The sequence below is a fragment of the Poromitra crassiceps genome (assembly GCF_964638095.1).
Source record: "Poromitra crassiceps genome assembly, chromosome: 15".
In the NCBI taxonomy this organism is placed as follows: Eukaryota; Metazoa; Chordata; class Actinopteri; order Beryciformes; family Melamphaidae; genus Poromitra; species Poromitra crassiceps.
In genome coordinates this window covers 6277659-6302146 of record NC_139634.1, presented here as the reverse complement: position 1 = coordinate 6302146, position 24488 = coordinate 6277659, and the positions used below count along the sequence as shown (strand labels likewise).

Sequence of the window (24488 nt, the reverse complement as noted above, 5' to 3'; positions counted from 1 at the left end):
CGACTCATTTACCCATTTACTTCACAAAAGAAATACTGCTCTTTCCATTTCTCTTGAAACTGCCTGCATTCCGTGTCAACCTTTCTCTTTTTCGACAGCATCTTGTTCAGGGGCAGACTGGGATCATAATTCAGGCCGGGCATTAGATACCAAGCAGGCCAGGCCGATACGGGCCGACGCGCGTGCCGGCGTCAGAAAAATTTGGGGCGTTTAAAGCTCAATTTGGGCCGTTTGAAGCCAGATGTGGGCCGTTTGAAGCCCAATTTGGGTCGTTTAAAGCCAGATTTGGGCCGTTTGAAGCCCAATTTGGGCCGTTTGAAGCCCAATTTGGGCCAAGTCCAATTTTACAATGAGATGCACCCACTTTAATCCTGAATAAAGTAATAAAACCACTAGTAAACCAATAGGCGGCGCCTGGCCTGCTGTTCAATGAGTGACCTGACTGCGGGCACAATTTTTTTTTTTTTTTTTGCAGGCCAGGCCAGGCCAGGCCAGGCCACCGGGCATTTGCCCGACGTGCCCGATTATGCAGTCCGCGCCTGATCTTGTTGATTCTTTTGTTTTTTGGTAGGTAGCTGAATGCGCGATTCAATTCCAGCGTGGCATCATGGCGGCTTTGTTTACACCTGATGACCTACTGACATACTTCCTTGTAGTGCAGGTTAATTAACTTATGAATGAACTCTTAGCTTGCTTATTAGCCACACGTAGTTCATGATAATGGGGTGCGAATTTAATAATAATAATAATATATATATATATTTTTTTTAATATTCCAAAACATCTCGCGGGCCGGATGAAACCTGCCCGTGGGCCGGATCCGGCCCGCGGGCCGTATCTCTGACATCCCTGCCTTAGAGGGAAATAACAAGCCTGTAAGAACTTTTATTGAGATACTGAACTAACATCACAGCAAGACATAAGTGATGCCATGCACGCATGTTAAGCTATCGTCATCATCACATCAGACAGGCTGTGTAAAGCAGCCACTTGCGATTCTGAAGGGCTTAATTTCATTCAGATAACAAGGGACCCGTTTGAAAATGTTTGTCACTTATATATGTTTCTCAAAAAACATCACATCCATTTACACCCGCTTACTGCGAGCTAGCATGACATGGCTGGCTGGTGCCATGGTAGCCTACCTACCTTCCTCCAGTCCACCTGTTTGTCTGGCAGGCACAGCGACAAGTTCTTTTGTTTAGCCTACGACAACGTTACGTGCTAATTTGCATATCAATATGCGCTAATTAAGTAACTACTAACGACTCTGACTGCTCAATGCTCACCTCAGTTTCATTGATCATGAGTGGGGAGAACGATTGTGTGGACTGTGGAGGACCACTTCGCTGCTGTACTGTGTGTGTGACCTGTGTGAAGTGATGTGGGATTAGGCAGATAGATGGAGGAGGGAGCGCCTGCGCAGCCGCGGTTCTAGAAACTTTTCGGGTGGGCTGAACCCCCCTAAATTTTTGTCTCAGCCCACCCTAAGAACATAGAGGGGGGGGGGGGGAAACATGCACACAGCGCATTGAGTGTAGTCAGAAACTGCTACTAATGACCACCATGGATTTGGAGAGGGATTTAAAAAAAAAAAAAAATTGCCTCTATTTTTTTGGGTGGGCTGAGACTATTTTTGGGTGGGCTAAAGCCCACCCAAAAACGGCCTAGAACCGCCCCTGATTTGAAGGCACCGGTGGAATTAAAAATAGATAGTGTTAGTTTAGAAAGAGTATATGAGAACATATTCCTGGGCGTCATAATCGACCACAACTTCAGCTAGAAACCCCATGTCAGCTATGTCAGGTCCAAATTAGCAAGGAGTGTGGGGTTACTGGGTAAAACGAGGCACGTTCTGAACCATAAATCACTGTATACACTGTACTGCACTCTTATTCTACCATATCTAATCTACTGTGTGGAGGTGTGGGGAAATACCTACAAGAGCACACTTCAGACAATAAGCACCATGCAAAAAAGAGCAATTAGAATAGTGAACAATGTAGGCTATTATGAACACACCAATGACTTATTTTTAAAGTCACAGACATCGAAATTTAGGGATCTAGTGGATTTCAAAACTGCACAAATAGTGTTTAAAGCAACACAAAATCTACTGCCAAACAACATCCAAAAAATGTTCAATGATAGAGAAGGGGGATATAACTTAAGAGGGAGATTTAATTTAAAACAGCCGATTGTGCACACCACAAAGAAAAGCATGTGCATTTCTGTCTGTGGGGTGAAGTTGTGGAATGGTTTACCGGAGGAGTTAAAGGAAAGTAAAAATATTGTTCATTTTAAGAGAAAGTTGAAACACTTTATACTGGAGAAATATAGAACTGATGGTTAACTGTCTTTCGATGACGTATAGATCAAATGCAAAAAAAAGAAAAAAAATTGCTTGCTGTTTTTGTTAATTTGTTCGTTTGTTTTTTTTGTAATTAGACCATATGGAAAGTTTGTAATTTATAAGATGAACTGGGTTAGGGCATTTACAAGCTTATAGCTTCAGCCCTAACCTTTTCGGCCAGCATCGTATGTTTGTTTTGTTTCGCATGTTTGTTTTTTTGTGATGTGGCGCGAAATAAACTTTATTCATTCATTCATTCATTCAAGATCTGACAGAGCTACCCCCTTGTATGTAACACATTTAAGTCAATCAGAAAATCAGCTTTCTATCATCTTAAAAATATAGCAAGAATTAGGGGCTACATGTCCAGACAGGATCTCACTGTGCCAGTGCATTGACCAAATAAATGACTGGATGTGCCAGAATTTCCTCCAGCTAAACAAAGACAAAACAGAGGTGATCGTCTTCGGTCCCAAAGAACAAAGGCTTAAAATGTTCTTATGTCATCCATTTTATGTGAAGCACTTTGAACTGCATCTGTGTAAGCAATGTGCGATGTATGAAATGTGCTATACAAATAAACCTGACCTGCCTTGAGTTTGCCTCTCTATTGTTTCATGGGGGGGGGGGGGGGGTAGGGGGGCTTGTTTGACAGGAAATACAAATTGTCTGATAGGAAAGAAGAGAGTTATTGTATTGTAGGAGAGTTATTGATAGAGAATAGAATTCTATACATCCGCTTAAATGTATATGTAAATGTATATCACAGCTTATCTAATACCAAATGAATTGAGCCTTGAGTCCAGGACTGTTTAACACAAAAGTATATTTAATAGCTTACATTCTCTGCAATACATGTATATTGACAGAGGGCATGAATCTCAATGTACACATTCTGATATGTCATACAGAGTCAATTATTCAGCCGCGATGTCACAATTTGACATACGCTTTATACTGTAGAAGAGGAGCAGAGAGGAGGGGAGGGGGTGATGACTTGACTTGGAGCCGCAGTGCTGCCTGTCTGTATCAGCAAGTGTTCCTGTCTCATGGCCATTGTCATGCTGAGTTTCTGAAGGCCAGAGCAAAGGGGAGAAATCTCCTGCTTGATAAGCTAGTTATGTGTCTCTGCATAGTGCAAATATGCATTTGTGAGATGTCATGGGTGAATCTATATGTCAGATGTCATGTCATAATGTGTATGTCATGTCATCGTTTATAGCATTAATTATGTGTATGCAATTATAGCTTATAGCTTATTGATTAGGAAATATTGATTAGGAAATGGCATGGAACTTATATTTTTCTCCAACAATCCACCCAATTGTTATGTTCATCAACTATAACAATAATAATTACAAAATTTAAGTTCACTATTCACTATAATGCTTGTATCTGTACTTGTGGGCCAGGGCTGGGCAGGGGGGGTTTTGAAAACATAGGAAACATTAAACACTTGAAAGAAAACAGAATTTTTGATCAATATGCAGTCCAGCGCAGTCTCAGCTCATATCACAGCATCTCCATTATCTATTGGAAAGAGAAAACAGATTTTAGTGATATAATGACAAAATTACATCACCACTGCGGCTATAATAATATAGGAGTGGGCCTTAATGTTAACTCTATATGGTTCAATGCAAACAGTCTAATTAATAATGCATTGAACTTAATATTCAGTGTGTTCCAAATCACACTTAAATCTTTTCCACTATTGTAAAAGAAGCTTCTTATATACTTGTATAATTTCACTTTATTCAACGCTCGAGTCCTTCGGACCTTCCTCTAAAAGGAATCATGTTAAGTATTCACAACAGGAACAATATTTTCAAAGTATTCACAACAACAACAATATTTCTCATCTTATGTGATGACTCTAGTTCATTCATTTATTTGTTTGTTCCTGGTGCTGTTGTTGTAATTGTTGTTATTAAAAACTATTTAATAGCCCAACTCCATGCAGTGGTTTAATTTCTTTTTGGGAACTATTTTATTAGAATAAAATTCTATTTCTAGTTTACTTTAATATTGGTTTGTTTGGAATAATGAACTGAAACTTTCTAAAATGCAAAACATTCATAACATTGATTAATCATATTCATTAAACCATAATCACAGTATCATATAACTGATTATTCTTAAAATGATACTTTAAAACACTTCATTTGCAATATTGAAAATAGAAAGAATTTTCTTTACTCTAGTGAGCACAGTTAATCGTCCTCTCTCTAGTAGTTTACTAAACTAGGGAGCACAGTACTCAAAGTACAGATTTGTGCTGGTGTTGAAGGTTTTCTGTGACGTACAACCTGTAACTATAAACATTAGATTTCACAATGTGCCTGTATTTTAGACAAAATAACTTCATTACAAGTTATTAGTACAACAAGTACGTACATACGGCAGATAATGTTTTGAGATACTCTGTGAGTACATATTCAATTGTTTATTTTATAATTTGTTTGCAATGAACCTCATAAACAAGATGGCTCCTTGAGTCTGCCTTTCAAGTTTACAGATTTCGTGGACTTGTCTTGAGTGGGCTGGATGAATTCCCAAAAAAAACTGCTTTAAGAGCTAGCTTATTGGGGTGGGTCAGTCCCCAGACTGAGGCAAAACAACAATACTCTAAACGCAAACTCAAGTGTAATCTCGTCCTCAGAGGCCATTGGCTTATCTATAGATACTTTTGAAAACATCTCACCGTACTTAAGTGTAAATTTTGCTTATGTGTAATCATACCAAGAGTTAAATGTTGGTATGCCCATTTAATTTTATTTCTCATCCACCCAAATGGTGGTTGATAAATGTGCATTTTTCTGTTTAAGAAAATACTTCAGATTCAGATTATCGTACACAGGAAACTCTTATCCATCACCACACATCTATTATGATTTATTTTCAAAATAATAATCAACAGTCTATTTATTACTATTCAAATTTGCTTACTGCACTTTAAATAATGCAGAGCTTACTTCACTTCTATTGATTCATAACAAACAAAACATTCAATCACATACTGTGGGGTTTGAACCTGGGGCTTGTTTCGACATTCAATTTCATAATGTGTAATACTGTGGGGTTTGAACCTGTGACAGGGCTTATCTCTCCGACCTAGAAAGGCGGTGGCTGGCTCACTGTTTGCTCAAAGGTTTTGGGATTATCTCAATTGTTTCTGGCTAAGTTTAACCTTGTTGGAAGACTGACTGTTCCTAGGGAACATAAACAAATTATTTCAGTCTGCTATCACATTGGGCCAGCTACAGTATAGGGGAGAATGACCACCGTGTTGCTACTTGAGCCAATTGAATCAACAGATGGCTGTTTGTCCACTGGCTGCTCCCGTTTTTTCTTATTCCGACATCTAGTGGCCCAGTGTCCGAGCTTACCACAAATATGACATTTGTCCGTGCTAGGTGAGGGCTTTTGATATGCACCCCCCGTTATGTTTGTATTGGGGGAAATCACAGGCTTATTGAGTGTTTCTGGCAGGCCACGATTTTTACGTCTGCTACGACACCTGTTCGCCCAATGTCCTAACTTACCGCACGCATGACATACGTCGGTGCTGCTAGGTGTGTGCTTTTGAGGTGCTTTTTCCATGGTGTTTACATTGGGGAAAATCACAGCAATAGTTATTGGGTTTGGCGCTGTGGCTAATTGTGGGGGCCCAAGCATCTGCTCATATTGTTTGATAACAATCCCAAGCTGTCTAATTGTCTCTCTGGCTCCTTCACACTCTGGCCTTCTACAAGGCCCTTCAGCATCCATTATGATAGCTTTTTCAGAGAGCAGAACCAGATGGCTTCCTTACAGTATGAAAAGACAACTGAGCAGGCCTAGGCTTATCTACAGTATTTGTTTTAGTTTACACACGACTCGGTGAGCCGTTGTTTTGATCAATTCTGTTACGTCTCTCTCTCTCTCTCTCTCTTTGGCAGAAGGCAAATCACTGATTAGGTAAACTGACCTCTCAGGAAAAACTCTGGAGGCAAACACACATCTCAGGTCAACTCAAAACTCTGGAGGTAAAACACACATCTCAGGTGAACTCAAAACTCTGGAGGTAAACTGACCTCTCAGGTGAAGGCAAAACTCTGGAAGTAAACTGACCTAAAGTAATAAACCTGTATTTTAGAGAGAGAGAGAACTAAGAGAGAGAACTACGTATTTTGTTTATCACTTACTTGTGATCTCTGATAGTGTCCGTGTGTGTAAAGTAATTTTCAACACTTTACCTTTTAGTCGATGTGGGGTCTCTGGTGACAGAGGGACGGTTGTTCTCCTGTTGACCAGTTCCGTCCGTGTGTGGGGTATCTGGAATTTACAAACTTGGTGACAGATCAATTTGTTCAATCGACAATTGATTCTGTATTTTGGGATTGGCTAAAATACACTTTCTGCAAACTTCCTTCAATTTTTTTTCTTTAAAATAGGCTTCTTAAGAAATTGTGTTGTTTTACAATGAAACAGCTGCTTATTTTTGGTTGTTTGTTTGTTACATGCTTGTTACACATTGTGGGAATCTCAAAAAACTTATCAACCATATTGCTATACAACTATGATTGATTACAAAAGCATCAACTTGGTCCTGCGTTTGGACCTGTTGCTGGACTTGTTATGTCCTCTTAATAGCCTCAACTAAGTCCTGCTATCGGACCTGTTGCTGGACCTGTTTCACAAAAGCCTCAACTAGGTCCTGTTTGCTTGGACCTGTTGCTGGACCTCATTTAAAAGGAGATCCATAATGAAAAGACCCATTTGTTCAAAAGCATCAACTTGGTCCTGCTTCCTTGGACCTGTTGCTGGACCTACAGTATTTATAGATCCATCTCACAAAAGCCTTTTGATAAACCCACAACATGCAAATATTTCAGATTCTTTTAAATATCAGATGACAGCTCAGTAATGAATTATGAAATTAATTCAGACTTACCCGCTCTGTCATAGATATCCTGTTCGTGACACGCCAATTGATAGAGAATAGAATTCTATACATCCGCTTAAATGTATATGTAAATGTATATCACAGCTTATCTAATACCAAATGAATTGAGCCTTGAGTCCAGGACTGTTTAACACAAAAGTATATTTAATAGCTTACATTCTCTGCAATACATGTATATTGACAGAGGGCATGAATCTCAATGTACACATTCTGATATGTCATACAGAGTCAATTATTCAGCCGCGATGTCACAATTTGACATACGCTTTATACTGTAGAAGAGGAGCAGAGAGGAGGGGAGGGGGTGATGACTTGACTTGGAGCCGCAGTGCTGCCTGTCTGTATCAGCAAGTGTTCCTGTCTCATGGCCATTGTCATGCTGAGTTTCTGAAGGCCAGAGCAAAGGGGAGAAATCTCCTGCTTGATAAGCTAGTTATGTGTCTCTGCATAGTGCAAATATGCATTTGTGAGATGTCATGGGTGAATCTATATGTCAGATGTCATGTCATAATGTGTATGTCATGTCATCGTTTATAGCATTAATTATGTGTATGCAATTATAGCTTATAGCTTATTGATTAGGAAATATTGATTAGGAAATGGCATGGAACTTATATTTTTCTCCAACAGTTATGTTATTGTAAGTCGACTATGGTTGCCAAATGGTGACTATGGTTGCCAAATGGTGACTAACCAATGTCACGGGCCCCTATATATAGATCTGCAGACCATATCAGATCTGGAGACCATAAAAGACACCTGTCTGACAGAGTTGACTGAAAGCATGCTTGAAAACAGGCACTTCTTTGTTGAGCTAGGAGGAAAGAAAAGCAGATGGGGAAGACTCAAGAATGCCACAGGGAAGTGTGCTTGCACCACTCCTCTTTACCATCTACACCAACGACCAACCAAAACAGCCGCCGCTTCATCTATGCAGATGATCTTGGCATAGGTGTACAAGATACTGACTTCAAAGTTGTGGAAGACAGACTCTCCAATGCTCTGGAAGAGCTAACACCTTATTATGAAGAGAACCACCTATGCGCAAATCCATCCAAGACGCACGTGTGTGCCTTCCACCTGCGAAATCGTGAAGCCAAGCGCCAACTGAAGGTCAGGTGGTCAGGAACCCCCCTTGAACACTGTGAACACCCAGTCTACCTAGGGGCAGTGTTGGGAGTAACTAGTTACTAAGTAACTAGTTACTGTAACTTAACTACCTTTTTCAGTAACTAGTAATCTAACTAATTACTTTTTCAAATTCAGTAACTCAGTTACAGTTACTAAAATAGTAACTGGGCTAGTTACTAGTTACTTTAGGACATGAAAATAACGGACAACTTCAGAGGATTACCCAGTTTCTGATCCTCAGACCTAGTCCGGGGAGAGAGCTGCAGCCAGAGCCCCAGAGGCTAAGGACCTTGATAGGCTATAAGCCTCCCCAATAAGTGAATGTTCAATGCCACACTGTGGCACAGCAACACTAACATAATGTGTGCATTAATAACAATCGAAGCGGAATTTTAAAAGTAACGCAAAAGTTACTTTCCCTAGTAACTAATTACTTTGAAGTAACTGGTAACTTTAAAGTAATTAAATTACCTTTTGAGAGAAGTAACTAGCAACTGTAACTAATTACCAATTTTCAGTAACTTTCCCAACACTACCTAGGGGTAACCCTGGACATATGTCTCTCCTTTAAGACTCATATTGAGAAGACCAAATGCAAAGTGAATGCGAGAAACAACATCATCCACAAGCTCACTGGCACAACCTGGGGTGCTAACCCACAGACCCTGAAGTCAACTGCACTACAGTAGCTCTCTGCTACTCAGCTGCCGAGTACGCCTGCCCAGTATGGGAGCGAGCTACCCATGCAAAGAAGTTAGATCCTGCCCTCAATGCTAGCTGCCGTCTTATCACAGGCTGCCTGAAATCCACACCTACGGACCGTCTGTACATCCTTAGTCTCGGCTCCCAGACGTTTGGTGAGCTGCGCCACCAAACGTCTGGGAATTTCACTGTCAGACACTGTCTGTCCGAGCCCGGCGAGAACCGCCCGCAGCAGACACGCCTACATTTATTATTAGAATTTTATTTGGTAGCGGCGATGCCATTTATCATAGTCCTAACACAGAGCATGAAGTTGATATGCTCCAAACAAAATTTATAGCTGTGGTTTATTTTACAAAAAAATTTCCTACCCGGAAGTGGTCCGCTTGCTACTGTGAAGTCATCAGCAGGCTCTGTAACGTTAGCCTCGGGAGTCGGGTTTATCGCTGGGGGAAAGACCTCTAGCCGCCGGGGCCGGATGAAACACGTCCTATTAACAGGTTATGTTTGTTTCTAAGTGATTAATATGTTTCTCCGCAAATGCGACGATGTTTTGCGAGACACCGGTTCTGCATGAGATCTGCCCCCAGAAAGCAGGCACGCCCACAACACTCATGATTGGTTCTCCGATGCAAGGCTTCCAACAGCGCCACCTAACGTTATGCAAAGATTTAAATAGTAATATTCTCAGTCTTACATATTTGAATGACGGGACGTTGTGTGTGACTGCGACACCGAACCACACACCATGCAGCACCTCCTGATATGCCCCCTGCTGGAACACCCCCAACACAACAGAGTTTAATGAGAAAGGACAGCAGTGTGTTCAGCTGTGGCTGAAACACATCTAGCATTGTAACTGACATTTATTTGTGGACACGATAAGAAGAAGAAGATCAGATCTGACAGAGCTACCCCCTTGTATGTAACACATTTAAGTCAATCAGAAAATCAGCTTTCTATCATCTTAAAAATATAGCAAGAATTAGGGGCTACATGTCCAGACAGGATCTCACTGTGCCAGTGCATTGACCAAATAAATGACTGGATGTGCCAGAATTTCCTCCAGCACAAAGACAAAACAGAGGTGATCGTCTTCTAAGCAATGTGCGATGTATGAAATGTGCTATACAAATAAACCTGACCTGCCTTGAGTTTGCCTCTCTATTGTTTCATGGGGGGGGGGGGGGGGGGGGGGGGGGGCTTGTTTGACAGGAAATACAAATTGTCTGATAGGAAAGAAGAGAGTTATTGTATTGTAGGAGAGTTGTGTTATTGTAAGTCGTTGCCAAATGGTGACTATGGTTGACTAATGACTATGACTATGTGACTATGGTTGCCAAATGGTGACTGTGGTTGCCAGAGTTGATTGAAAGCATGCTTGAAAATAGGCACTTCTTTGTTGAGCTAGGAGGAAAGAAAAGCAGATGGGGAAGACTCAAGAATGCCACAGGGAAGTATGCTATGTGACTATGGTTGCCAAATGGTCACTGTGGTTGCCAGAGTTGATTGAAAGCATGCTTGAAAACAGGCACTTCTTTGTTGAGCTAGGAGGAAAGAAAAGCAGATGGGGAAGACTCAAGAATGCCACAGGGAAGTATGCTTGCACCACTCCTCTTTACCATCTACACCAACGACCAACCAAAATGAGTACGCCTGCCCAGTATGGGAGTGAGCTACCCATGCAAAGAAGTTAGATCATGCCCTCAATGCTAGCTGCCGTCTTATCACAGGCTGCCTGAAATCAACACCTACGGACCGTCTGTACATCCTGGCGGGCACAGCCCCACCAGAGATACGACCAAGTGCCGCAAGCAAGATAGAGCATCAACAACAGGCTACAGATCCAAAACATCCTCTCTAAGATCTGGTGTTGGACGAGCAAAAGCCACTCTCGCAAAATGGGGATATTTGAATGACGGGGACGTTGTGTGTGACTGCGACACCGAACCACACACCATGCAGCACCTCCTGATACGCCCCCTGCTGGAACACCCCCAACACAACAGAGTTTAATGAGAAAGGACAGCAGTGTGTTCAGCTGTGGCTGAAACACATCTAGCATTGTAACTGACATTTCTTTGTGGACACGATAAGAAGAAGAAGATCAGATCTGCCAGGGGCCAAATTAACGAGTCCAATGCAATTAGTCATTCAATGTACTGTGAGATTGTGTGGCTGCTTTGTGTGTAGGCCCATATGCTCTCTCTTTGTGTGTAGGCCTATATGCTCTCTCTTTGTGTGTAGGCCTATATGCTCTCTCTTTGTGTGTAGGCCTATATGCTCTCTCTTTTCTGTTTATTGGTTGTGGTTTCGACTGTTTATTTCTGTATGTCCTGCTGTGTGTGTTTACTTGCGTACTGTAGATGTGGAAGTGTCCTCTTTGGACTTCTGTTTTGAAGCCTCAAGTATGACCTCAGTAAACACTTTCCTAATGCATTTATGGTCTCAATCACTAGTTTCAGACTATGTTGTAGTTGCAGACTATGTTTTGGGGCATGATTGACAGGTCGCTTGTCCACTGTTCACACAGCTCACCGATCACGGACCAATAGCAGGCCGTGCTCCGTGGGAAACCCCTGGACTCCACAGACCAATGGTTCGCCTCCTGCAGGCCATTCAAAAGAATGCAGGTTTAAGTGCACTTCTACATTGGCTTCAATTTTGACAGAGCTACCTCCTTGTATGTAACACATTTATGTGTGATGACTGGTTTACACTTTAGATTAGGGGATGCAGAAAGCCTTGTCAATTAATTGTAAATGATTTACACATCATTTATAACCGGTGAGGAACACTTCATTTACTAAAAGTTTATAGATGACTTACAACACATTTGTGATATGTTAACATAACACTTATTAATCATCTACAAATGTATATTCAGTCACATTTTGTAAGTGATTAGTTCATCATTAACTAAAGGCTTATAAATGACTTATGACTGAACATTATTATAAAGTGTTACCGGTATCATCAGTGCCTATGACATCATCTCGAGACAATCATTTTTTTCTCATATCATTAACAAAAATGTCAACACTGCACGCACCCTATTTGCCACAGTTGATAGACTGACTAACCCGCCTCTCTGTGTAGCACCTGAGTTCCTCTCCACTGTCAAATGTAATGAGTTTGCTGCCTTTTTTACAGACAAAATTATTAATATCAGGCAAGCTATTAGTGGCTCCACACTAAGAAATTATGTGAGATCACTAGGGGTGTCACAATATATCGTCCCACGAAATTTCGCGATAGTAAAACGTCACGATATGTATCGTTGAGATGAAATCTCATATCACAAAAAAAAAAAAAAAAAAAAAAAGATTTTTTTTTTTTTTTTTTCAAAAAATAGACTAAGAAACGTCTTTGTTTGTTGAAGTTCAATGTGTGGAAAGTAGTTCAGTTGAACAAGTCTCTGAAGAGACACATGAGAAGTTATACAGGAGAGAAACCATTCAATTGAGTTTCTGGCAAAACTGTTTACTTGACAGGAAAAACTGAAGATGCATAAAAAATAGATTAAGAAAAGTCTTGTTGTTTGAGTTTGAAGAAAAACTGAAGATGCATAATGAGAATTTATACTGCTGAGAAACCTTTTAGTTCAAAGTAAATCTAAGTGACGGTGTAACTCATTCTATTTCAAGATAAGCCTTATCTCCAATCTCATGTTTTTTCTAGTTGTTATTGTAATAACAATTTCCCACAACAGCATGTTTTGTATTTGTGCATTTCAAATAAAATACTACTTTTCCAGTCATATATTGTCATTATTCAAGTTAAAAAAAATATTGTTAAAATCGTATCGTATCGTATCGTTATCGTGAACCCAGTATCGTGATACGTATCGTATCGTGAACTGAGTGTATCGTGACACCCCTAGAGATCACCCTACCCACTGAACCCTAGCTCGATAAATTTGTCCCAGTTCAGCGCTATTGACCACAAAATTTTAGATGAAATTGTGCAAGGCCTTAAACCATCTTCGTGCTTTCTCGACACCCTTCCAACAAGTTTTTTTTTAAGCGTTTATAACTGCTTGTCGTCTGACTTGTGAAAATATTTTTGGGATGGTTCGGATTTTCTGACCAATTACAAGAGGTTCCAGCAGGCTATATAGAGGAAAAAGGAGCCACGGTAGTCAATCAATCAATCAATCAATCAATCAATCAATCAATCAATCAATCAATATCCTTTATTTAACCACGTAAAAAAAACTAATTGAGATTAAAACCTCTTTTCCAAGAGCGACCTGGCCAAAACGGCAACATAAAGACAGTTACATCAATACACACAAACGCAAAATAAACAGATAAAATACAGTCAGTCTGTAGTACAAGGAGAAGAGTTTTTAATTTAAATGATTTGGTCAGAAAGAAAGTCAGGGAGGGGAGGCTGGCCAGCAAGACTAGAGCATCGCTAACCAATGTCACGGGCCCCTACAGACCAATGGTTCGCCTCCTGCAGGCCATTCAAAAGAATGCAGGTTTAAGTGCACTTCTACATTGGCTTCAATTTTGACAGAGCTACCTCCTTGTATGTAACACATTTATGTGTGATGAATGGTTTACACTTTAGATTAGGGGATGCAGAAAGTCTTGTAAATTAATTGTAAATGATTTACACATCATTTATAACAGGTGAGGAACACTTCATTTACTAAAGGTTTATAGATGACTTATAACGCATTTGTGATATGTTAACAGCATCAAAGGGTTGGAATTGGGGGGTTAGATCACCATATGATTCCCAAGCGCGGCGCACGCCGCCGCTCACCGCTCCCCCAGGGGATGGGTCAAATACGGAGAACAAATTTCACACATTGTGTGACAATCAGTGGGACTTTACCTTTACCTTTAACATAACATTTATTAATCATCTACAAATGTATATTCACATTTTGTAAGTGATTAGTTCATCATTAACTAAAGGCTTATAAATGACTTACAACTGAACATTATTATAAAGTGTTACAGTTATTTGCATAACACACAATTTGATTAAGAAATTATTGTATCTTTATTTAAATATGTGCTTTGATGGAAAAAAAAGTAACGCAATTTGTAACTTGTGTTACTTGACAAAGTAACTGGTATAATATTACTGAAATACTGAAGTTATATTACTGAGTTACTGCTAAAAGTAATATATTACATGTAATATGTTACTTTTGTAATGAGTTACCCCCAACACTGTGTATATGACAGCCATGCCTGAGGATGTCCCAAAAAACATGTACAATCCAAACACTCATGCAAACGCAGCTGTCAGATGGAGTGGATCAGCTCTGTGGTTGGACCTCAAGGATATGGATAAAGATATGGATAAGGATATGGATAGGAAGTGTTTTCAGTGGGAGTTATGATGTAGAGATAGTGTAGCATCATCATGTATTGTAGAGTATGTATGCAGAGATCGATGATGCTGGCGGACCCACCCTGGTTTGAGCTGGGGGGCCATGTCTCAGGTGCGAAGGACAACTGCGCCCTCGCACTCTGGATGGTGTGCACCACGTTGTCTGACACACCAGCATGGCTCAGTCTATCCTTCTCAGGTTTTTACATTGTGGCCAACATGAAAATCCAAGATGGCCACCATAATATATTTGCAGGAAGTGGATCCTATCAAAAATGGAAAGCTATGGCTATGGGCAGGATTTGGGGAAAATTGGATGCTTTTGTTAGGAACGTCCACATCCATCTCAACTCAAGTAAGCCACCTGACTAAATGGCTTATAAACACAAGTTTTTATAAAGTCTTACCAATGTTATCTTTAATGAAGTGAACTAGTGATGCAGGTCTCCAACTTGTATCAGAGAACAGGCAATACTTGTACTACATGATGCAATTGACAAGGTTTGATTATGAAACCTTTGATGCAGTCAGTAACATTTCACCTTTACAAAGATCAAAAGCAGAAAAATAATCCATAATCTCAATAAATTAAAACAACCTCTTTCCTGAACATATCTTCTTTGTGTAAATGTTCAATAGACTTTGTAGTGCCATAAAATTAAAACTTTGATATGATTTGCATTTTTCTGTGTGAGAGTACATTATAAACAATAAAATGTTATAATATTGTATTATAAAAACATGAAACATTCCATTATAAAACAAACAAAACAAAAGTGTACATCTGATGAAAATAAAACACAAATATATATACAGTATGGACACATTCTATCTTCTTGGTAGCGCGTTTCTAACAGTATTGGTAATCAGTGTTCTTTATTTCATAATTGCTATTTCCGAACATCAGATTACAATGTTTATGTCACAGCTTTGGCAATATCTTTGAGCGATGCATTGATCCTATGACCCATTTCTGAGGACTGGACTCTGGTCAGGTGAAACTGTGCGTGGTGTTGTGGTTCCTGATCCGCTTCCTGACTCTGCTGTGCTGTCTGAGAGATCACCTTCAAAACCAACATTCGTCTGACCCTGCATGTGCCGCTTCTGGACCTCCTCAAAGATTTTCAGAACCTTCCGAGCAGAGAAATAAAAGAGGCATAGTGTGAACATGCACCGAATTGATATTATTTGTGTGTGAGTGGGATGAAAAGGGAAATTTATTTATTATTTATTTATTTATAATACCTTGGATTTAGGGATGAGACCCACTCTGAAGAAACCAATATGTCCTGTTTCAATCTTGGTGCAGTCAACCACAGTAGACGCAATATTCTCTGGGGAGGGTCCATCGCAGAGCACACCATCTACCTAACCAAGCAAAATGCACGTGTTGCCAGAAAATCGAAATAGCCATTGCCTCTTGTATTTAATAAAGCTGAAATATTGACCCCACCTTGTCGCCCAGCTTGGCATAAACTTGGTTATGGTGAGTGGTATCTGCCTCGCCTGTAGGGTTGGCTGAGGTGACGGCGACGGGCCCCACCTGTACGAGAAAAAAAGGTTGTATTCACTAAATTGTCTGTGGACTATAGTTTTCATTCACAAGACATGTATTCAACGCTATTGAAACATTACCAGATTAATGAGGTGCGTGGCCACAGTGCAGTCTGGGTATCTGATGGCAATGCTTTGTGGAGTTCCAATGTGTTTGGCTGCTTCTCCTAAACCAAAGGTGTCCATCCACGGGCCTGTGTAAGAGAGGGAACGAGGAAATCAATGTGACTCTCAAAATGAACAAACTCAAACGTTTTAGACCATGGCACTTCTTTCCCTCGCCCCCATACACCCCCCCCCCCCCCACCCCCAACAACACCCATATCCCCCTAGCCACTAATCCTACCCACCCCTTGAATCCTGACTCTCTAGCACCTTCTTATCCCTAGCTATGGCCCTTTAACCACAAACTCACTAAACGTCCACGAGTGACTGATTGAGACTGAGTGAGTGACTGACTGACTGAGACTGAGTGAGTGAGTGAGTGAGTGAGTGAGTGAGTGACTGACTGAATGACTGACTGACTCACTGACTGTCCTGACTTCTCCATCTTCTGACCTGGCGTGACCGCTGGTCCAGCGCCGCGGTAGAAATATCATGCACCAACACAGGCACACGTACGCACGCACGCACGCACGCACGCACCCACTCACGCACGCACGCACACACACACACACCTCTGGGTATGACCATGCTGATGGAGGAGGGCCATGCAGCCTGCATGAAGTCCAGGAGCAGCGGGTTCAGCAGGTGCCTGACTGGCTCTAGCTGCTTTATGGAGGAGATCCACAGGGACATGGGCCGGTCCTGCGCCTGCTTCTTACAACTACAGTCAAATACAGTTAGGGAGTCATGAGTCAAATACAGTTAGGGAGTACTGAGAAGGAATCAATAAAGGCATGTGTGAAAGGGGATCTGTGTGAAAATGCAAACTCACTTGAAAGCTTTGATGACAGCATCGGGCCTGTTGCAAGCTGCCACCAGCACATAGACCGTGTCAGTTGGCATTCCACATATGCCACCATTTTTCATGATGTCTGCAGAAGGGAGAAGATGACAAATAAAGTGAGTCACATCATTTAGGACAGTGAACCCTTTTTCATATCAAAGAGCCCTAATTTAGTCCACATTACGGTCAGTGATTTAGGAAACCGAAGGTATAACTTCATAACCGTCTTAGGCTTCTTCTCACCTGCGATCTGCTGGACAGAGGTGGCCTTGCGCGCTGGCACATGCGGACAGGCACTGCTGGCTCCCCCGACCCCAGTCAACTTGACCAAAGGGTCTCCCAAGGGCATCTGTGGCGACTGGAAGGTGCTGTTGAAGAGCTGCGCCAGGAAACAATAGAAACTGACGAGGCCAAAGATGATGGTGACCCCGATGTCGTAACCGTAGGGCAGCGCGTCGACCGCGTCCAGCAGGAAGCTGATGAGGATGAGCTGGAAGGTGAAGGCGTAGGCGAACCAGGCGACGTTGAGAAACAGCGCCGCGACCGTCACCAAAACGTTAAACAGCATGAAGCTGATGATCCCCACGGCCACACTGAAGCTCCTGTGTTGGCCGTACAGGCCTCCGTAGCGCGTCAGCCCCCACACTGTCCACATCACCCCGTACAGGATGAAGGCCGTGCTCTCTAACGTCTTACCGCGAGAGAAAGCCACAGAGCCGCAGAGCAGGTGGAGCGCCCCGCCAGCCACCACCGCCCAGGGAAGGATCAGCACCGACAGAGGACCTCCGTCGCCCACAGTGGCCGTGACGGCGAAAGCAGCCAGCACGCTGCAGGCGTGCCCTAGCACCTCTGCGCCTGCGTATTTGGAGTAGCCCAGGTAAGGCGCGTGCAGATCTTTATCGTGGGGTCTGAGAGTGAGACCGTTCATCCTGGTCACTAAAGCCTTGAACCAGCCCCGCCCCGTGGGAATCTTCATAGTGGCGACCATATTGAACGTGGTAACTAAAAGCACGATGGCAGACGCCACAAATATGGCCGCCTGGACGCCCTGCGCACCTCCGTGGAAGAAGCCTTGAGGCTGCACGGCGATGGCGATGCAGTACGCCACGAAGAAAAGCTGGTAGAGGCCATCGAGCAGGCCCTTCTGACAACTAAACACCGCCAGGATGAAGAAGAGCACAGAGAAGACCACGGGGAAGGGAACGGGGGAGACGGGCCGGATGGAGTAGCTAGCGAGGAGGGCGCTGTAGCCCTCGGCGAATCTCAGCACAGCCGTGAAGCCGAAGAAGGTGGCGGCGAGCGTGTCCATGGCGCGGTAGAGGAGGACGCACGCGCCGAGCTGGAAGACCCCGGCTGTCCACAGCCAGGGGACGTGGCCTGTGAAGAGCTGGGGGATGACACCTAAGAGGGGACAGGCTAACACACAGGCGGACAGCAGGTTCATCACCAGGCCCACTGACGCTACATCGCTGCAGTCCTGGTTCTGCGTTGTCTTCAGCTCGATCTTTTCCTTTTCTGGGCCAGTTCCCGGAGCTTCCACTTTGCCGTGGGTGATGAAGGACAGCAAGCGTCCAAAACCAAAATAAGCCCCCAGCAGACAGACAAGGAGGTAATTAGCGGCGGTGGCAGATTGACCAAAGCCAGCGGCCGACAGACCGGCGATTTGATGCGCGCACGCTAAGCTAATGCACAGAGCTATGATGAACAGGACAACTTTCTTTACTAAGAGTGCCGCCACGCCTACGAGCAGCAGAGCCAGAGTGAACGCTGCCAGGCCGGGGACCAGAGAGGACCTGAGCTCTGCGGGCCGCAGCACCCCCTGCCCCAGCAGAATGTACACCAGGCCCGAGCCACACCACAGGGCCGACACAGTCAGACTCAGGGTGGAGAACAGCTGAGTGCGGGACAGACTGCGACGCACGCCTAGGAGAGAAACAGATGGGAGGGGCCAGGGGGTGGGAGGGGCCAGGGGGTGGGAGGGAGGGGCCACGGGGTGGGAGGGAGGGAACAGAGAGTAAGTCAAGGTGTTTACTCACACAGACAAAAATCGAGAAATGAGTTGAGCAAAAAACTACTTGCAACAGTCACGTATAAAAACCAACCTGCGTAAGCTAAGAGGGCAGCGATGATGAGGAGCAGGACCCCCAGTGTAGTAGGGGGGATGAAGGTTTCTCCAGGGGAGCTGGCATAGTCATTCACCAAAAGCAGGAGAGAACCTATCGTTGGAAATGAAACACATTACCCTGAGGGGCCCTGACATTATTTTCTGTTCAACTGTTCTATCAGGTCGATTCAGGGACTGTCTAAAAGTAACTCTGAGACTTACAGTAGGCTACAGGGGTTTTCAACATTTGCTAAGACTGAAAATCACTTGAAGCAGATGTGCTCTTGCCCCCTCCAATGGTATACATGGTACACTGCAATTTATTTGACAAGAGCAAGTGCATCTACCTATTAAGCACCAAGGTTTTGTTGGGAATTTGCCGTTTATTTCTTGCATTTACATTAGGCCCATGTAATTTCCAATAAATTATTAATCTAAATCTAAATATATAGAGTATACACAGCATTTATGAGTTTGAAGTTATACCTTGTTTTAAGCCTCTCTATTTCTGCCCAATAATGAATTCATATATATTTTCTAAAGCTGCTGACTAACCAAGCAGATTTCATTTGCAGCTAAAAACGTACATCACATGATCTTGGAGTTTAGCCATACTTTCACTTATTGACCTCTTTGCAGATTCAGATTTGAGGCTCCTATTTATATACAAATTATGCTATATTTAAAAAGTAGAGGTCTGACATTGTGTTTTGTTTGTTTTGAGATATGGCATCGATTGTGGCAAATCCTAAAAAAGAAAGTAATAAAAAGGACCTTTGAGCCAATTAAAAATTATTTAAAAGCTTACCAGCAGAGATGCCTAGAATGCCCACGGAAAAATGAAGCGACTGAAGTTGAGTCATCGCGGGAATGAAGGCTGAGGATGTGGAGGCTTCACTTTATAGCCTCAGGCTCCAGCCACATGTGACGTCAGCGGGAAAACCCCCTTAGAAAATCCTCCCCAGAGACAGACTGGTGTTCCTGTGATGTTCCTTACCTTTACAACTATACTTTCTAAAGAAACATAACACATAGTCACAAAAGAAGCCTGAAGGCACAGTGACCTGGTGGAAAAGGGACCGAGATGAACGTGAAAAACATATTTCAAGTGTCAACATGTTGAACTCTGAAACACATTCTTTATACTCTTACATGTTTTTATCTATTAATTAATTAATTAATTAATTAATTAATTAATTAATTAATGTATGTATGTATGATTGTTATTGTTATTGTTGTTATTGTTATAACACATTTAACTTCTACAGGTTAAAAATATATTTGAACACACATGCACATAAGTGCGTTTATTAAAAACTCCACTACATAAGTAGTAAGTAATAATTATAAGTTATAAGTATTGGCTCTCAAACACTGCCATGAAGTATATATGGTTGAATGTTGTTTTATTGTTCTTTGAAAACTGAATGTCATCATGGGGAGGAGAGTTACTGAGAGGATGGAATGATTCAGCAGTTTGTCTCAAAGGCTAACACACATTATCCTCTTGCATGATGTCAGCCTGCAGACAGGAGGGAGTGGGCGGGGACAGCGGAGGCAGGCAGGAGTATAAAGAGCGTGCTTCAGAGTTCAGCGAGCACACCTCCTCTGAAGCACGCTCACACTCAGACTAAAGCCAGGCCACCACCCTCCTCCAGGTGAGACTACACACACTTTACACCTGTTATCCAAACATGGAAACTTTAGCAACATGGATGACGTATTTTTGTAGTCTTACTCAGAAGTCTCTGCACTTCCGGGTTCCTACGTGTAAAAGTCAATGGGATGTTTGTATTGGAATTTCGGTTAAATGCTTGAAATAAGGTCTGTGGTTACCAACATTTTATGAAACAGTGAATTTTGTGTTCAGTAAGGTAATCTTCACAAATGAGGACCACTTTTATGACTTCTGAAACGTTTTCTGAGAATCGCTTAAAAGAAAAACACATTTACGCTTCGAAAACCATAAAAGTGGTCCTCATTTGTGAAGATGATCTTACTGAACACAAAGTTCACTGTTTCATAAAATGTTGGTAACCACAGACCTTATTTCAAGCATTTAACCAAAATCCCCATAGAAAAATCCCATTAACTTTTACACATAGGAACCGGAAGTGCTCATATCCAGGTCTTTCCGGACTCATTCCTGGGGTTCTCTATTTAGTCCACATTAGAGCCACGATTTAGTCTCTCAGACCCAAATGTGAGAATATTGTTTTTTGCCAGATATGATTTTGTCCAGAATTCATGACTATGTGTACCTATTGTAAGGAGAGAGATGACAGAGAAACTATGATCCGAACAATCATTATTCTACATTCTCTAAACTGTGTTAACGTCTTGTAAATGGAATAGTAATGATGAAGTTTAACAATTCATACATTTTATGGGGACCCCCGGAAACCCCCTCAAGGACCCCTGGTGGTCCCAACGTGGACCCCACGTTGAGAACCACTCATTTAAAGGAAGAAACACTGAACATGAGTCCCACCCGTGGGGGTTCTGCAAACAAGACTCCAACCACTCCCTGTTTATCTTGTGTCCACTGAGGCCTTTCTGCACTTGTGGTGTGTTACCTGGCATCTGCACTCCAGCTAACCCCCGCGGTGTGTTACCTGGCAGCTGCACTCCAGCTAACCCCCGCGGTGTGTTACCTGGCAGCTGCACTGCCAGCTAACACCTTGCCTTGTGAATGTTTAATATGAACATGAGCAGCGGGTGTCTTATAAATAGTGCTAAGTCATGCTAACCCCTCCCTCGCTGCTGATATCGGGAAATGAATGGGCAACCAACACCTTATCATAATATGAACGTAATGAGAACTGATAGTGATATTTTGTTCACACAACTTCCCTTTGTGCGTCTCATATTCTCTTGGGAAGCCTCCAGATGTGTAAATGTGTGTTTTGTGTGTGTTTACAGGAACCATGGTGAAGCGAGTTGCAGTACTTCTGTCAGGCTGTGGAGTGTATGATGGCACAGAGATCCATGAGGCATCCGCTGTCCTGGTCCATCTGAGTCGCGCTGGGGCAAAAGTAAGATCAGCACCTGGGACAGTTAGAGAAGAGAGGCAATGACCATTACAATGAACTTCCTTCTTACAAGCTGTCAGGATTTCCCCCCCTGTCCCATTTCTGTGCTTTGAATGGAGGCCACCACATCTACATTTATTTCCAAATATTCCACTGAACCAGAGAAGTGTGATTTAATTAAATGGTAATCTGGCCCAGCAGCACTGAGATACACTTGACTCCATAACAGCTCTGGTGGGACCCCAGCCCCACACCCCCCCCCCCTCCCAGTTATTTGACTTATTTGCATTTTGTCTCCCTCCGGACCCTCCCAGGTGGAGATGTTTGCTCCTAATGCAGATCAGATGCACACTGTAAACCACTGCGAGGGGAAACCCACCGAGGAGAAGCGAAACGTCCTGCAGGAGAGCGCCCGCATCGCTAGGGGTGCCGTGACCGATCTGGCCAAGCTGGACGTCGCAGCATTTGATGCCGTCATCATTCCAGGTTGAGATCGGAAATCAGACTCTGCCATAATAAAAGACAGTATGGACGTCGCTAGCTTTCACCTCCACCGGTGTAATATGCTAAAAAGAAATCCTCCTTGTATGTGTTTGTAATCCAGGGGGATTCGGTGTGGCGAAGAACCTGAGTGACTGGGCAGTGAAGGGGAAGGAGTACACCCTCAAGCCCGACGTGGAGAAACTCATCAAGGCCTTCCACAAGGCTGGCAAGCCCCTGGGCATGTGCTGCATCTCCCCTGTCCTCGCCGCCAAGGCCCTGCCCGGCTGCGAGCTCACCGTGGGCCAGGATAAAGAATGTGAAAAGTGCGTGTGACATTGTGATGGACACAGGTGAACACCAGGGTGTTGAAGCGTGCGACTCACAGTCCTTAACTCTCCCTTGTCCTTTGTTGTCCTTTTCCTGTCAACAGATGGCCGTACGCCGGGACGGCCGGCGTCCTGAAGGAGCTGGGCTGCAAACACGTGAACAAGAACGTCGGGGAAGCGCACGTCGATGGGAAAAATAAGCTGGTCACCACCTGTGCCTTCATGTGCAACGCTGCCTACCATGACGTTTTTGATGGCGTGGGTGTGATGGTTAAAGAGGTGCTGAAACTGGCTTAGTGAATGTGCAAAGTCATGCTGGACGTTTGTGTTTGTTTACCTAATGATTTTACTGTACTGGCAATTTGACAAGTCACTCTTACACCACTCTCACCCTTAACTGAGCCTTCATCTGATGCTGTATTGTAAATGTGTTGTTTTATGATTGTCAATAAACGTTGATTTACCCTTGAGAAATACGCTATTGCAGTTGGTTTATTCTCTTGAAATAATATTTATTTTCCTGGAAATCGTAAAAGTTCATCAAGGTTGTAATAAATGTCATCGTAAATTTACAATTGATTAGAATTTACAATTTATTAGAAGGATAAACGCCTTGAGATGAACCATCTTGTTTTCGAGGGGGTCCTTAGCACACATATACAGAAAGAAAACAGGTGTTACATAAAACAAACAACATACAAATACACTCATACATACACATAAGAAGCTCTCCCAGGCCTATAGCCACTCCCCAACCCCTTAGTCTCCCCAAAGATAGCATAACACATACATACTGTATAAGTGTACACATACCCAGATAAGGTGAATTTACATGCAGGAAGTATCATGAGCAAGTGATACATGGAAATGGAAAGGTGTTCTCATGTGTGTGTGGATTTATGTGTGGAAATTAGCCATCTTTAGCTTTAACTTGAATAAATGATGAGGAAGACTGAATGAGGAAGACTGAATGGTCACCCAAGTCCATATCAAGTCTCCGTGGGTCAAGTTTCAATCTCTTGTCCAGGGAGAGATCCACACTGCATCTGCCTGCTCATTTAAAGTGGACATTTTACCCATCAAATCCTTTCATGGTTCAGTCATTCATTGGTTTAAACCAGTGGTTGTCAAAGTGGGCTCCGGGGGTCCTCAAAGGGGTTCCAGGGGGGTAATAATGTATTTTCACTAGAATTCCAACCATAAGCAACACAATGACAGAATGTATGACTATTTTGACCATGGATTTCATACACTTTCTGTAATCTAAAAGTATGACGACGACGACCCTCCCACTCTCCTGGCCCTGTCTTGCAGGAGCCTGGTGTTGGGGTCGTTATGCACGTGCACCTGGGCCCGGCCATGCACTCATGACTCCCCTCATTTGTTACTCTCTTGAGCCAGGGGTTGTAAGAGTCATACACCAAAGTAAAAGTTAAAACAAAAATAAAACTAAGGGGAAATAACTACCCAACACTAACTACATTGAACAAATGAACAGATGTCCTACTGAATGGCCTGGGCCCACGACTCTAATCTAAGGGGACCAATCTA

General features: G+C 42.8%; 2 protein-coding genes across 2 annotated transcripts; one reads left to right on the top strand and one right to left on the bottom strand.

Annotated features, from left to right (window-relative positions):
• Nucleotides 1-15021: 15021 nt before the first annotated feature.
• LOC310790832 (uncharacterized protein) lies at nucleotides 15022-19959 on the bottom strand (the record flags this gene model as incomplete). The annotated part of the gene is made up of 9 exons (XM_083652539.1): nucleotides 15022-15620; nucleotides 15735-15857; nucleotides 15943-16032; nucleotides 16125-16237; nucleotides 16721-16869; nucleotides 16981-17080; nucleotides 17236-18915; nucleotides 19095-19208; nucleotides 19905-19959. 9 exons carry the CDS (start codon nucleotides 19957-19959, stop codon nucleotides 15450-15452), a joined length of 2595 nt encoding a protein of 864 aa, XP_083508665.1. The 3' UTR covers nucleotides 15022-15449.
• A 749-nt stretch (nucleotides 19960-20708) lies between these two features.
• Nucleotides 20709-23405, top strand: LOC310790719 (glutamine amidotransferase-like class 1 domain-containing protein 3, mitochondrial). Its single transcript, XM_083652458.1, has 5 exons — nucleotides 20709-20754; nucleotides 22019-22131; nucleotides 22443-22614; nucleotides 22733-22934; nucleotides 23042-23405. The coding sequence occupies exons 2-5, from the start codon at nucleotides 22024-22026 to the stop codon at nucleotides 23232-23234; spliced, it is 675 nt and encodes a 224-aa protein (XP_083508584.1). The 5' UTR covers nucleotides 20709-20754; nucleotides 22019-22023; the 3' UTR covers nucleotides 23235-23405.
• The last annotated feature ends 1083 nt before the right edge of the window (nucleotides 23406-24488 follow it).

Excerpts from the sequence above, each read along its gene's own strand:
- LOC310790719 (XM_083652458.1), top strand. The coding sequence starts at position 22,024 with ATGGTGAAGCGAGTTGCAGTACTTCTGTCAGGCTGTGGAGTGTATGAT. Across the intron at positions 22,132-22,442 it reads TGAGTCGCGCTGGGGCAAAA|GTGGAGATGTTTGCTCCTAA; the intron begins GTAAGATCAGCA and ends GGACCCTCCCAG. Across the intron at positions 22,615-22,732 it reads TGATGCCGTCATCATTCCAG|GGGGATTCGGTGTGGCGAAG; the intron begins GTTGAGATCGGA and ends TTTGTAATCCAG.